The sequence below is a fragment of the Thunnus maccoyii genome, chromosome 5 (genome assembly GCF_910596095.1).
Source record: "Thunnus maccoyii chromosome 5, fThuMac1.1, whole genome shotgun sequence".
NCBI lineage: Eukaryota > Metazoa > Chordata > Actinopteri > Scombriformes > Scombridae > Thunnus > Thunnus maccoyii.
Genome location: NC_056537.1, coordinates 4,444,094 through 4,459,183, shown reverse-complemented (window position 1 = coordinate 4,459,183; position 15,090 = coordinate 4,444,094). Strand labels below are relative to the sequence as shown.

General features: G+C 45.4%; 1 protein-coding gene across 3 annotated transcripts in view; it reads left to right on the top strand.

Annotated features, from left to right (window-relative positions):
• znf609a (zinc finger protein 609a) overlaps nucleotides 1-15,090 on the top strand; it is a 59,686-nt gene that overhangs the window by 41,295 nt on the left and 3,301 nt on the right. For 2 of the 3 annotated variants that reach the window (XM_042411353.1, XM_042411354.1), the window contains 5 exons: nucleotides 6,719-6,944; nucleotides 8,876-8,963; nucleotides 9,653-11,813; nucleotides 12,758-13,139; nucleotides 13,654-13,998. In XM_042411353.1, coding sequence (XP_042267287.1) covers nucleotides 6,719-6,944; nucleotides 8,876-8,963; nucleotides 9,653-11,813; nucleotides 12,758-13,139; nucleotides 13,654-13,998 — 3,202 coding nt within the window. Of the gene's footprint in view, nucleotides 1-1,070; nucleotides 1,224-6,718; nucleotides 6,945-8,875; nucleotides 8,964-9,652; nucleotides 11,814-12,757; nucleotides 13,140-13,653; nucleotides 13,999-15,090 lie in introns of those variants that run through there. The other variant, XM_042411355.1, reaches the window with a different exon arrangement.

Genomic DNA, 15,090 nt, shown 5'->3' with positions numbered 1-15,090 from the left:
TGTTAAATCATCACATTTGAGAAGCTGAAACTAGCACATATTTTGCACTTTTGCCTAACTTTTATTTGTTTTTTTTTAATTCAGTTGATTGACGAACCAATTAACCAGCTACAACTGATCCTTCCATATCATCATTGTTGGACAGCTAAACATGACGAGGAACAAGTTTATTTAACAGTAAAGCACATTGAAAATAGTTCACTTTGCATTAACGAATCAATTACAACTCTTGCAGCAGCTCATCAGTAGTTCAGTTCCTCCGTATGTGTCACTAGCTGACTGGAGGTTTCTTACTGCAATGATCTCTGGGACATGTAGTCACTATCTCTGTCTTGTACCTCTTGACCTTGTAAGTTATATGTTATTCAATGAACAAGAATGTTTTCAGCAGATCGTCTCGTTGTTTGTCTCCATGATTCAACCACAATCACCTTGAAAATGGCCCGAAAAAAAGAAAAACATAAATAGTATTTTTTTTTTATCTGCTGAAGTCTGTCCGCCTTGTATAACCTCGCTCGACTTCCAATCCTCAACGGAGCAACACTTTAAAACAAGCAGCTTGTGGTGTGAATTGCGGGTCAGCGGGTCCGCTGAGATTCTGTCAGGTAATCACATCAACTTCTCCGCCTGCTCCGACACACACAGAGAGTCTCTCTGAAGCTCTGATCAGTACCACTAATCTCTCTCTCTCTCTCTCTTTCTCTCTCTCTCTCTCTCTCTCTCTCTCTCTCTCTCTCTCTCTCTCTCTCTCTCAGTGAGTGAGTGACCTTGTAAGGAATGTGGCTTGTTGTTGTAATGAATACCTCTCTGACTGAATGGAGAGGAGGAGTGGGGGCTGGTGTTTCCCTGCCCCGGACAACATCGTATCAGAGCCGCGAGTGTGTTGCTGGTTAAAACTCCGCAGCCAATAGCGGAGGTGTAAAAACAGGTCCCCGCCCCCCCCCCTCTCTCTTCTGTAAGAGGAGGTTGGTAGGTGGGTGTTCTGGTCTTCAGGGGGGTTTCCCAGCATTCCAGGCGGCCATGTTAATGTTTTTATTCTCTTAAGAGGAGAAGGAGAGGAGCTGGAAAGCTGGTTCCTCCTGTTACCACGACAACAACAGTCGGTAAACCAGTAAAAGCTACACACCCAGCCAGTCTTCATCAGCTTTGGGATTTTCAGGAAACATGCTCAGCAGATCTCCTGTCAGAACATCCTGCAATCTGTCAAAGCCTGCAAAACCAAGGTAAAAAAAAAAAAAAAAAAGAAAACAAGAAGGAAATAATCTGAAGTACATGCAAATCTTTCTGAGTGAGACGTGGCCAACAAAACCGCTCCCGGCTCAGCTGATTAGAGTCAAGTGATGATCCTGTTCTTTGATTTCCACCATGAGATGCTTTTTGATTCGTGACCGCAACTATTTTGTGTGCCAACATCTGGGATTTCCGAGTCAAATCGTCTGAACGGCGTTACATTCATACGAGCTGTTTTGTCTTAAAGTCAAACCTTGAGGACAGATGATGCATAAAAAAAAATTTAAAAAAAAGTTGCTGCTGCAGGCTTTAGATGTGCAAATTTGGAGAACAGCAGTTGTATTCACAGAAGATCTTATAGGAGTTTTTTAAGAAGGAGCTAAAAGTTGCAGCAGAGAGTTTCCTGTTTAAACTGTCTGGTAAAATATCTGGTATCAAACACCATCTGCACGTCGATACTGTGATATTTTTTTTACAGCTGAGGTTGATGGGGTCATTCTATATATCACCAGTTTCACCAGTGATCCAGCGATGGTCATGACATCGTCTTTATTTATTCACTGCAGACAGCTGAGATATTTCTAAGCTAACCGGTAAAGAGTCACAGCAGCAGAGAGTTGTGATGCTGTTGTTGGATTGTTTCAGGTTATTGGTGAGCTGATTGGATCCTTTTCAACTCGACCGCCACCTAAAAGTTGAAAGTTCACTATTGTTGTATATCAGAAAGTGGCACAGCGAAGTTAATCCCTTTATCTTTGCAACAGATTTGGTTTTAGCAGCTTGATGACGTAGTGACTGCTAACAGGATTAATAGGTGAACTGCTGTAGCTAACTGCTAACTAGTAGCTAATCAGTCACAATGACTCTCACAGTTTTTCTTTTCTCTATTTCTCTCTCACACATCATTTTATTCAATATAAAGTTATTGGACACAAGAAAAATAAGCTTGCTAATGCTAACAATAACACAGTTTATGCAAAAGACCTGTTTGCACCATCGTTTCCTGTCTCTCAGCTGTCTGTGAACCATGTGTCTCTGTGGTGGAACAGTTTTTATTCTGACAGATTCAAAGTGAACAGTCAAACAAAGCTAATTAGCAATCATGTCCATTCTGGACTCCTTTGGTCGTCCGTCCTCTCAAAGGTCAACACTCAAAGGTCAAGACGACTTGTTATTGGTCAACAGTGTTAATTTGCAAGTCAGAGTTCAACAAAATTGATGTGAAAACATTTTCTGTTTACATCACCTCTGCAGGCGAATCCACTGATCACAGTAAAGTCAATTAGTTCCACTGGAATCACAGTGAAACTTCAGTGTTTTTAACTAGTGTAAAACTGTAATAACTCAGAAGAAGAAGAACTGTAATAATGTGACCAGGACGCAACTTTGGGTGAACAGTCTGTTAATCAGATGTTAGTTTCAGGTCTGATTGTTTTGTCCGACCAACAGTTCAAACCTCAGTCTCAGAAATTTTGGACATTTTGGACGATTTAACAGTTGAATAGTAAATGAACATATTTGCTGTTTGCAGCTCTCAGAAGAAGAAGCATCTTTAGTTCATGGTTGTCTGGTGTGTCGAGCTTCTCTCCGACCAGCTGCTGCTCAACGCTGATTGGCCGGTTTAACATGTGATTGAAAGATGTTGCCGCAGTAACGCACTGATGGAGTTTAAACAAAAGGCCTCAGGTGTCTGCTATCAGCTGCCGGTCAGCAAGGTTACAGCAGCTTCCCCTCCTGGGGGTCTCTTTTTGTTTCTCCTCCCTTCTGTCTGACGGCAACAGTCACTCAGCAACAAACGTCGGGATGTCGTTGATCCGTCCGTTCAGGTACCAAAATCTGTCTCACTTCCTGTCGGTCCGTCTCGTCGTGTTTGCAGATGTTGATGATGTTTTGAGACAGGAAACGTGTCGAGAAGTCTTCAAGTGGAGATTGAGTTTTGTTTTTATTGTAACTTCCTGGTTGCTCAGGGCAACGTGTGTCAGGTGACCGAGGGTTGAGGTCAGTAAGGGTCATCATGTTGTGTTGTGTAAGGTTTATCTCCGTTATTGATTAATCCGTTGTGTATTTATCGCTCTTTCATTGATTGTTTAGTCTAAAAACAATGTTTATAGATGTTGTGTTTATAGTGATATGGAGGAGTTTACAGAGACAGAACCAGAGCTGCAACTAAAGATTGTTTTCATTATCAATTAATATGATTATTTTCTGGATTAAATATTTAGTCTATGAACTGTCAGGAAACATTGAACAATGCTTCGTTATGATTCCTCACAGCTGAAGGAGATGTTTTCATGTGTCTTGTGTTGTTTGACTAACAATCCAAAACCTTTTAAAATATTCAATTTGGCGTTTTTGCTTGAAAAATTAATCATAATTATCAAAATAGTTGCAGATAAATTTCCTCTCAATCGATAAATCGTCACAGGTCTAAACACTTTCTGTTTCCAGCTTCTCCAATATGACGATTCGCTGCTTTTTTCCATTTTATATCATAATAAACAGAATATTTTTCAGTTTTAAACTGTTTGTCAGACAAAACAAGACGTTTGTAGACGTCAGCTTGGACTCTGTGAACTTAAACTTTCATTTCTATCAATATTTTATGTGTTTTTTTCAGAGTTGTAACAATTAATTGATTAATCAACTGACAGAAAATTAACCGGCAACTATTTTGATAATCAAATAATTGTTTTTTTGAGTAAAAATTCCCAATAATCTGTGGTTTAATGATTTTCTTTGTCCTACAACTGATCATCTTTGAGTCTTAGATTGTTGGTCGGATAAAACAGCTTTGACTCTGGGAAGTTGTAACAGACATATTTCACTATTTTCTGAGATTTTATAAACATAATGATTGAGAAAATAATTGTCTGACTAATCGATTGTGAAAATAATTGTTAGTTACAACCCTGTACTTTTTAGACTGAAGAGTTGATAATTCCTTATTTACTTTATTGATTAACCAATATGTTAATCAATAAAGTAAATAATAATCAGTTGTGGTGTCAGTCATACGCAGTAGGGCGACGTGCGTCGTATCTTCAGTCCAGTCTGGTAATTGATCCTCAGTGATGTCATCAGCTCCAGGGTTAAATGATCCAGTGAGTCAGCTTTGACCTTTGACCTCTGCTGGGGGTGAGAGGAAGAGGAGGAGGATGGCAGGATGAAGTTCAGCAACACTTTCTGACCAGCTGCTCTCAGATCTGCTCCCGTCTCCTGGTGAGGAGGCGGTTTGGGAGCGTTTCCATGGTGACGGTCGACACCTTCCCAGCACTCTCTGCTGCTGCCTCACGCCAGCTGCTTCCCACCTGATAATTACAGGGTCGGGGTCGCTCCTCCTCCTCCTCTTCTTCTTCTTTGTCTTCTTCTTCCTCTCTTCTCCTTTCACTGATCCCCGGGGTTGAGTATCATTTTAATTTAATCGATTCAGATTCTGCTTATCGGTTCTGGTTCTTATCGATTCCCAGTTTCGACTCCGATATGGTAAAAAAAAAAAAAAAAAGAGGTCAAATGTTTAGATAACAGAAATATCTTTATTCTTTTATGAGTTTACTTTTATTATTTTATTAAAATAAGCAAATTCAGAACAATCTGCTTTTGTTTTGAGTACTTTCTGTTGTTACATTGCACGCTGTCACCAGTTCACACTTTCCACATCTGCAGACAGCTGTGGACTTGCATGCAGACCACAGACTCGCACTCTGTTCTATACGTACTGAACAAAACTTAGGGTGAGACTCAGCAGTCAGACATTTCTCTGTTCTCTGTTTAGGAGCAGCTGAGACTGTCAGTAAAATGAGAATAACTGCTCCACCTTAAAGGTCAGTCCACCTTAAGTCAGCCTGGTCAGGTTGGGCTAACCAGTTGCTCCCTCTCTCTCTCTCGATATGTTGATGCGTGACATAGACAGATAGCCACATCCTTTGTTTGCAATAATAAAGGTTATCATGTTCAGGAACTGAGAAGCAGAACCGAAAATTCCAGTTTTTTGGCAGCTGCTCGGTTCTCGGCATTTTGGATTCGGTTCTAATTTGGAAATGGAAATACCGACCTCACACTGAGCAGCAGCGATGAGGTCGACAGTAAACACATCATCTCTTACATCTCATCTCTGATGTTCAACATGTTTAGCTAGTAACTGTTTTTAATAACATATTAATTATTTACAGGTATTTTTTAAGCAAAGATGCTGAACAGTCTCTGCTGATTTAACTGCATTTCTTTAATATATGACAGTAAATTAGATATGTTTGGTTTTTGGACTGTTGCTCACATTGAAGACCTCACTGTGGGTGTTTTTATTATTTTTATAGACTGAACAAACAATCGAGAAACTACTGGGCAGATTACTACCCTAACCTTCAGTCAGTACCAAAAACTACTGAGATTTGACACCAAATCATCAGCTATCAATAGAAAATTAATGATTTTACCAATTTGTGGTTTTCACAGGTCTTGAAAAAACACACTGACTTCACTTCCTTCTAAAAAAAGGTCTTAGAAAGTATTAAAAAGTATTATAAACATGTTGAATAATGTCTCCTTCCTGCTGCAGACAGTAACATTAGTAGTGTTTGTGTTGCAGGCTGTCAGGAGACGTTCTACATCTATAAACTACAAGTGAAACTGGTGTGACAGTAGATTGTGCTGCAAGAAGCTGTTTAACCTTTATGTTTTGTAGAGTTTGCAGCAAACACCGTCACTCCTGTTGAGCCCTGGTAGCCTGCTGGTTAAGACGCATGTCGTATAACTGCGACGTCTATAGTTCGAATCCGGCAGCAGACCTTTTGTTACCTGTCTCACCCCCCCCCCCATCACACCTCCCTTTAACTCCTGTCATCTCTCTACTGTCCCTATAATAAAGGCAAAAAATGTCCATTTTCTGCTGCTTATCTGGGTCACATTCATTTAATTCATCATATTATGATGAGTTATTGTTCTATACTTTGTGAGTCCTGCAGAAACCTTGTGTGTCATCACATCTCAACTACATTAAACAGCCTTTTCAATTATATGTATCTGATCTGTCTCAGTGTGTAAGATCCAACTGAAAAGCACCTTTACCCTACAAGTTGTCAAAGGTTCATGTTGTGGGAAGCTTCAGGTTACAGGTCATCGAGTCTCGCTAATGGAAAAACAGCGAGAGAGTAATAATCGACCTTGTCTGCAGGTGGAGGTGTCATATCTGCAGCTTCACAGGCGTCTGTCTTTTTTTTTTTTAATTGTGGTCTAATCGGGGAAGTTTCTTTTAGAGTGCAGCTTTTATCCAGTTCTATGAATCCATGTATAGAGACGATGTACTAACAGTGATCGGATGATTCAAACATCAACCTACGCTGTGGCTGCTTCGCTCTCCGCTCTGTTATGAACACGTTGACCTATGACCCCCGTTGCAAAGTGTTTTTTGTGTCATCAAGCCTTCAGTCAGGAACCCGTCTCTCACCCCATCTCGCTCTTCCTCTCCGTCTCCTTCCTTCCTTCCTTCCAGATGGAGTCTCCGGTCTCCACCCCCGCTCCTCCTCCTCTCCACCTTCTCGTTCCCGTCGCCAACAGCGACATCTCGTCTCCCTGCGAGCAGATCATGGTTCGCACGCGCTCAGTAGCGGTGAACACGGCAGACGCAGCGCTCGCCACCGAACCGGAGTGTCTGGGACCCTGCGAGCCGGGAACCAGCGTCAACCTGGAAGGCATCGTGTGGCAGGAGACCGAAGACGGTGAGAGCAACAACAAACACACAAACACACACAATCACATCCTGATACATCTCACATCTAGTCACGTTTAGGTCAGAATCTCTGTGTTTTATTCTTACAAACATAAAAGAATCAACTCATACTGAAAGTTCTCCTAATAACCAGTTAGCGTTTGATATTTTTGTTCTATCACAGCACGTAAACCTTTTGGAAATCCAATAACCCAATCAGACTGTTTGTGTTTGACAAATCCAGCGAATTTAATACCTGACAAATCACGTTACTTCATCACTTAGATGTCCTGTAAATCTAATTATAGAGAGATATATCAGAGATAACTACTCTGATTTAAACAGTAAAGAACAAGACAAAGAGTCCACATGCTTAAACTAACGTTTGTTAAGAAAAATAAAACTATGCAGGCTTTGTTTTTCCACCTTTTTTAATGCTGGCGGTACAATTACGTAACTTTTCCAAACTTTCCACATTTAGAGTTGTGTGATGTGAACCGTTAGACATGCTGTATATCCTTAACTACTCACTGCCAGAGACAGACGAGTCCAGGTCTCGTAGATGGAAGTAAACAAGCCTCCATCACTGCGGTGGCACCTCACATGTAAACCTGAGTTAAAACCGCTGTGATGTTTGTAAAGGATTTCACACTTTTTGCCAACTGATCTGCCCACGAGATCCTGAAGCAGCAGCAGTTATAAGCTGCTCAGTGTTTCCAGTGTTCTCTGAGCTGTTATCAGCTGCTCCAACAACAAAACTGACACTTTGGCACAAACCTCCTCCTCCACTCCATCACTTTCATAAAACCTCCATTAAATCCTCATCTTTCATTCTGAGAAATTACTAAAGAGCAAATTCCAGAAGAAATTCCCACAGTATCGTCATGTGTTTCAGGTTTTTTTTGTGTGAAATGATGCTTTTCTTCTGATCACAGTGACAGAAATCATCTGAGTCTGATGAGTGAAAGTTGTTTTTAACGAGCGACTCCGCACGGCACTTTCACACCCAGACTGTGGACAGAAGCTCTACGTTCGTGTTGTTTTTTCCACAAAGCCCGAGTCACAACCGATTTCACACTCGCGCTTTTAAGACCGAATAACTCCCGCGTTCACACGGACGACCTTCATCTGTCCACCGCCATTAACACAAACATCTCTGCTTTCACCGGCGGTGGAGACGCGTTCGCTTCCACCAGCCGCCGCGACCCCGCAGGAATCATGTCGGCCGGATTCGACAGCAGGGATGATAAACGGTTTTAAAAGCGCTCCGGTTGCAGCAGCAGCAGCAGCGCAAGACGTCTAACATGTCACTGTGAGAGGAAAAAAAAAAAAAAATCTTAAAACCCGTCATGAATCACAGTTCAATCTGAGTACATACACACACACACACACACACACATGCACGCACCCTGTGAGAGTGCTGCGGCAGGTGTTGAAGAGACAAAGTGGAGGTGACGGCCCTCCGCTCTCGACTACCAGGAAGCTGTTCACACATCAGCTGCACACTGAGCTGTTACTGCTGCCGGACACTTTGATCTGCTCCCCTTTTTGTGGAAAGTTCTGCTGAAATACTCAGTTTCTCTCCGCAATTAGTCACACAGTTACTGAATCATTGATGTGACTCGACCTCAGAAACCTGCTGAGCCTGATGTTAGTATGAAACTATTTGACATCTGCTGCTCAGCATGTCGGTGGTGGTTGGGAGGAGGAGGAGGGAGGGGGGGGGAAATCACATCTGATATCTCTGTTTCCTGCTACAGTAACACCTTCTGTAGGTTTCTGTTTCTGAAAATGTGTTTGGTTAATGTACATGTCAAGTTTAACTGTCCCTGTGTGTGTGTGTGTGTGTGTGTGTGTGTGTGTGTGTGTTTGTGTGTGTGTGTGTGTGTGTGTGTGTGTGTGTGTGTGTGTGTGTGTGTGTGTGTGTGTGTGTGTGTGTAGGCATGCTGGTCGTCAACGTCACCTGGAGGAACAAGACGTACGTTGGAACCCTGCTGGACTGCACGAGACATGACTGGGCCCCTCCGAGGTTCATATACACTCACACGTGTTTTCAGATGTCGTCTGTCGACTAGTTTCTCCTGATCAGAGCTGCGTGATATTAAAGGATTTTAGTAGAAATGGTTCAGCAAATTCTGCCACAAGTTTCTGTCATCTCATTGTTTTATACTGTAGTAACTCAAGAGAGTGATGTGGATATTCTTCACCTCATGAAGCTGCTGCAATAAACGTATCACCTAATTATCATCTCTTATGCACAAAGATCAGTTCAGATCAGAACAAGGAGACACTGAAGCGGATCATTTTCAGTCTTTTCAGTCATTTTCCGCTTTGCAGGACAAAAAGAAAAGAGCACAACAACAGTAGAAGTTAGAAAAGAATCCAGACTTAACATCTTGTCTCTCTTATGCACAGTCGGACATTTGGAATCAAATGAGATTGATGAGTGGGAGGCAGGAACAGTTATTGATTAATGCAGCACACAGGAGGAGGACTGGAGGAAAACAATGTTGTTTAATGATATCAAGCTTCTTCTATGGTATTTTCTACTCTGTGTCATCCTCCCTGTGGCACACCAAGTGCAAATATTGTTCCTACATTTGTTTTCTTAAATAGATGAATGAAGCAAACAGTGTTATATAACCTTTGTGCAGATGAAGGAAGCTGCTTCTTCTTCTCCTGTTTCTGCTTCATGTTTTGTTAACTGTGTGTTTTCAGGTTCTGTGATTCTCCCACCAGCGACGTGGAGATGCGAAGCGGTCGCGGTCGGGGGAAGAGGATGCGCCCCAGCAGCAACACGCCGCTGAACGACAACAGCAACTCCTCCGATAACAAAGGCAGCGGCAGCAGCAAGACGCGCGGCGCCGCTGCAAATAGCAAAGGACGGCGAGGCAGCCAGACGGCCGGCGGCGTGGAGGACGCCAAGGCCAGCCCGTCCTCCGCCAAGAGGAAGACCAAACCCGCCTCCGATATGGAGCCCACCTCCAGCTCTGAGGACACCAAGGCGTCCAAGCGCATGAGAACCAACTCCACTGGCGCCGCGAATCAACTTCCTGGAGGTAAAACCGACCCCCTGCCCCCTCCGCAGCTGGACCGGACCTGCCCCTCCCCCGTCCTCATCGACTGCCCGCACCCCAACTGCAACAAGAAGTACAAGCACATCAACGGGCTGAAGTACCACCAGGCCCGTTCCCATAACGACCACGACGTCCGATTGGACCAGGATGGAGACAGTGAATACGGGGATGACCCTGCCCTCCATCCTGACCCTGCCTCCTGCAACGGCGCCGCCATCTCCCCTGCCCGCTCCACTACACCTAAAGGGCGGGGCTTCGACGCCCCGTCCCCCTCGTCGGGGAAGCTGGCGTCAAAGCAGGGGAAGAAGAAAGCTGGGGAGGCGGAGCCGGAGGTGACGGACGGCGGCGAGGAGGGGGCTTGTTTGACAGACGAGGCCAGCAACGACGGGATGGACGACAGAAAGGCAAAGAAGATGGCGGCCGGCGGCAAACCTGATAAACTGACCCAGAAAGGCGTGAAGCCGGCCCGCCCCGTCGCCCCCGCCGCCCCCAGCGCCCCGTCACCCTACGCCCTGCAGGCGTCCTCCCCTGCTCTGGGCTCAGTGGTTCAGTCCGTCCCCAAGAGCCCCCAGCTGAAGAACATCCAACCGAAACCCCCTCCGCTGGCCGACCCCGCCTCCAGCCCCGCCCTCGCCAAGGACAAGAAGAAGAAGGACAAGAAGAAGAGGGAGGGCGGGAAGGAGGGGGACAGTCCAAAGGCGATGGGTAAGGGGGGGAGACCAGAGGAAGGGAAGAGCCCGTACTCGGAGGCGTCGGACGCTTTACTCAACGGCTCCACAGAAGCTCATCAGAGCCGGCTGGCGAGCATCAAGGCCGAGGCCGACAAGGTGTACAGCTTCTCCGATAACGCGCCGAGCCCGTCCATCGGCGTGGCCAGCAGGATGGAGGCCGGCCTCGCTCCCCCGCTCCACCTCAACCAGAACGGAGCCGACAACGCGTCCGTCAAAACCAGCAGCCCCGCCTACTCCGACATCTCCGACGCGGGCGAGGACGGAGAGGGGAAGGCGGAGGGCGTGAAGGTGAAGCCGGACCCTGACCAGGGTCCCCGCGAAGGGGCCAAGAAGGCGTTGTTTCCCCCTCAGGCTCCCAGTAAGGAATCTCCGTACTACTCCAACTATGACTCCTACTACTCCCCCAGCTACCCCAACCCCAGCCCGGGAGCCGCACCCGCAGCGCAGCCTCACGTGGAGGGAGCGCAGGTGAAGGTGAAGAAGGAGGAGGAGCCGGAGGTGGGGGAGGAGATCAAACTGAAGGTGGAGCCTCAGGAGGAGAGGAAGGCGGAGCCCGGGCCTCAGCAGCCGTCGGTCATCCAGCAGCGCTCCAACATGTACACGCAGCCTCTGTACTACAACCAGTACTACGTCCCGCCCTACTCCTACTCACCTGACCAGGCCTACCACGCCCACCTGCTGGCCTCTAATCCCGCCTACCGCCAGCAGTACGAGGAGCGGCAGCGGCAGGCCGACAAGAAGGCCGAAGGCAAAGAGCGGGAAGCTTGCGGGAAGGAGGAGTGGAAGCAGAAAGCCTCGGTGCCCCCCACCCTGTCCAGAGCCCCCAGCCTCACCGACCTGGCCGCTAAGGGGGGGCTAAACCCAGCCAAGCCCAAAGAGCCCCTGTCGGCTTCAGAGCAGGCCAAGTCTGTCATCATGGCGAAGGGAGAAGACCCCAAAACCCCCGCGGCCCAACCGGAGGGTCTGAAGATGAAGCTGAGTGAAGCAGGACATCATGTGAAAGAGGAGCCCAAAGCGGGGGTGGAGTCAGGCCGGCCGTCAGGAGTAGAACCCGCCATGTGGTACAGACAGGTAACTACAGATCTACGTCCACAGCTTTCAGGAACGTGTACTTTCTGATGTTTAGAAGCAGAATGAGTTCACGTCTACAGATGGCATCTATTATGATAATATGCAACTGACAATTATATTCGTTATCAATTTGTCTCTTGATTATTTTCTCGTTAAGAGTTTTGTGTATAAAACCTCAAAAAATAGTAAAAAATGTGCGTTACAATTCCCTAAATTCCGAGCTGCTGTCTTTAAATGTCTTTTGTCCAACCAAGAGTCCAAAACCCAAAAATATAATAATTTTAAACATGGAAGTTCTCACATTTGAGAACCTGGAACCATCAAATGTTTCATATTGTTGCTTAAAGAACACTGATTACATTTAGCTGATGACTAATCAATTAATCGCCAAATTGTTGCGTCTCATTAAGTGTCGGTGCAGCTGATCTCACAGCACAGCTGCAGCCATTAACTTGTATTTTTCTTCATTTTGTCAGACGATGTCGTGATCATAAAATACAGATTTTTATCTGCAGCAGCGGCTCGGTAACGTCTGCTGGTCAACAGGTCGCGTTTATGAGTCGTGATCAAATGTCAAACTTGATAAATATGTAAATGAGATCAATAAAAGTGAAGCTGCAGTAAAACAGAAAGCAGAACACTTTTCTTCTTCTCTCTCTTTTTATAAACTACAAACAAAAACAAGCAGCAAATGAAATGCATCATTGAAGAATAATTGAGTCAGTTTTTAATAAATATTGGCGTTTATATGCATTTATAAGTGAATTTTAGGCTTCAGAGACGTCAGCTGCTCTGACACAAATAGACCCGGATTATAAAAATAGAACCAGGCAGAGATGACACAGACAGATCCACTGGTGGTCATTATTGTGTTAAAAGATCATCATCATCAAATATCGCTACCGTCGGCTGTCTTCACCAACATTTCTTCTTCTTCTCCGCAGGAGCCGGACTCGCGCCTGTGGCCCTACGTTTACCCCAACAAATACTCAGAAGCCCCGAAACCCCAGGAGGAGGACAGGTGGAAGGAGGACAGGGAGAGAGAGCGCGACAGGAAGGGGAAGGAGGAGAGGCCGCGGCTGAAGGAGGGTCTCCAGAAAGAGGAGGCGAAGGAGGGAGCGGAGGGCAGGACGCAGCTGCCTCCTGAGGAGCACCGAGGGGGAGGGAAGGAGGCGCGGCCCCCCCACATGCAGTTCTCCTCCCCGCTGGCCCAGCACCAGGGCTACATGCCCTACATGCACGGACCGTATGCCTACAGTCAGGGCTACGAGCCCAGCCACCCCGGCTACAGAGGCATGCCCTCCGTCATGATGCAGAACTACCCCGGTAAGAGGAAGAGTCTAAACCGATGATGATGATGATGATGATGATGAGAGTCCAGAACTCAGGATTTAGAGAATTAAAGGAATAGTTCAACATCTGTTTTTTTCTGAGAGAGAGTTCAAATTAATATGAATCAAATGTCAAAAGCACAGAGCTGGAGTTAGCATTGGGTTAGCTTAGCTTAGCATAAAGCCTGGAAGCAGCTAGCATCTCTGAAGCTCAATATATAACAGATTTGGACTGGTGATGGACATTCCTGACTATTAATGTCATTAGCACACTAGCTAAGGTTACAAACTGAGCTTTATCCTGTTAGTATGACTGATGTAAAGTGTCTGTAATGTATATTTTTATGATCTGTCAGTGTGTAACGTGTTGGTCGTGGCTCGTAGTGATGAACCTACAGAGAATTAATAAATAAATGTAGAGTCCGCTGCTTGTTTCTGATGAGCTTAGTGGATAAAACATCAGTTAAAGCAGGTGTAAGAAGCGTCTCTGCTTCTGTCTCCGTCCTCAGGCTCGTACCTGCAGGCCGGTTACTCCTTCCCCTCGTACGGAGGAAAGGTGGCGGCGGGCGAAGAGGGGGAGAAACCCTCCAGGTCCAGTCCGACGGTGAAGCCGCCCGGCGAGGCCAAAGCTCTGGACCTACTGCAGCAGCACGCCAGCCAGTACAAGAGCAAATCCCCGTCCATCCAAGACAACAAGACCCCGCACGAGCGGGAGAGAGACAGAGAGAGAGAGCGAGACCGGGAGAGAGAAGGCGACCGGCCGCGATCCTCGCCGTCCCAACGCATCCTGCCTTCCCATCATCACCTGGGATACCCGCTGCTGTCGGGACAGTACGACCTGTCCTACGCCTCAGGTAAGACTCACAACTGATGCTCAGGTGAAACATGTCTCCTGTAGCAGCCTTCAGATGATAAATCCAGATATTTTCAGCAGCTCCAGTTGAGTTTTTTTCATACTGGTGTGGACACTCTGAGCTGAGCAGTAAGCAACCGCGACCACCCAGTTAACACTGGCACAGTTTAAATGTTTTCCACTTCACTGCTCAGCAAGGTAGAAGAAATAGTTCACCTTGATGACGTGTTCGGCTGTTTCTGCTTCTTCTATTTTTATAAACTGATCCACTGAGCAAACATGTGCATGTCTTGTTGTGTTTGGAGCTGTTTTTATTATTGAACAACAAGCACAGCTAATGATGTGATAAACACATTGCATTTCCTCCTGGAGCTTCACAATAAAAGCCTCCCGCTGGCCGGCCAGTGGAAAAGTTTTAACGTGAGGCAGCAGTACAGTAGATAATAAAACAAGGCTGATATTTGAAAATGCTGCAGCTGTCAATAATTCAAATCATCCGTCATGGAGTTGAGTCACTGAGCTCACAGAACCAAAACAAACAAACAAAACTGTGTGTGATGGAAACTGAGGAAAATGTTTCTGTTTGCTCCTCTGAGGCTCCGTCGCTGTTTAAACCAAATATCACAGATGATGAAAACAGCATCAAAATGTTTCTGACAGCAGTTTTACAGGTGAAACATGAGACTCATTAACACTCCAATAACAACCTCTCAGTTGTTTTTGGAGGTCAGTGTGGAGCTGGACTGTAACCGGGCCGACGAGTTAATAATAATAATAATAATACATTTCTTAGAATAATAAGTGATTTGTATTGAAGAAAAAACCCATCAATAATAATAATGAGTCTTTCTAAAAGCCTCTGTACTACGAGCACAAGACAGATTAAAATACTAAACGGAGCCTTTTTGCACTCAGATTGAGAAACCATCTGTTTTCAGACCGTCCATCGCAGCTGCGTCCAGTCGGAAAAATGTTTTGTTTTTAGGTTTTGTCTTTAAAAAAATGTCTAGACCCTTAAAGAGATTTTTTTTGGGGGGAAAAAAAGAGCTCGGCCTGGAATTTAATAATGATGATGTGTAGTTTAAGTTACAGA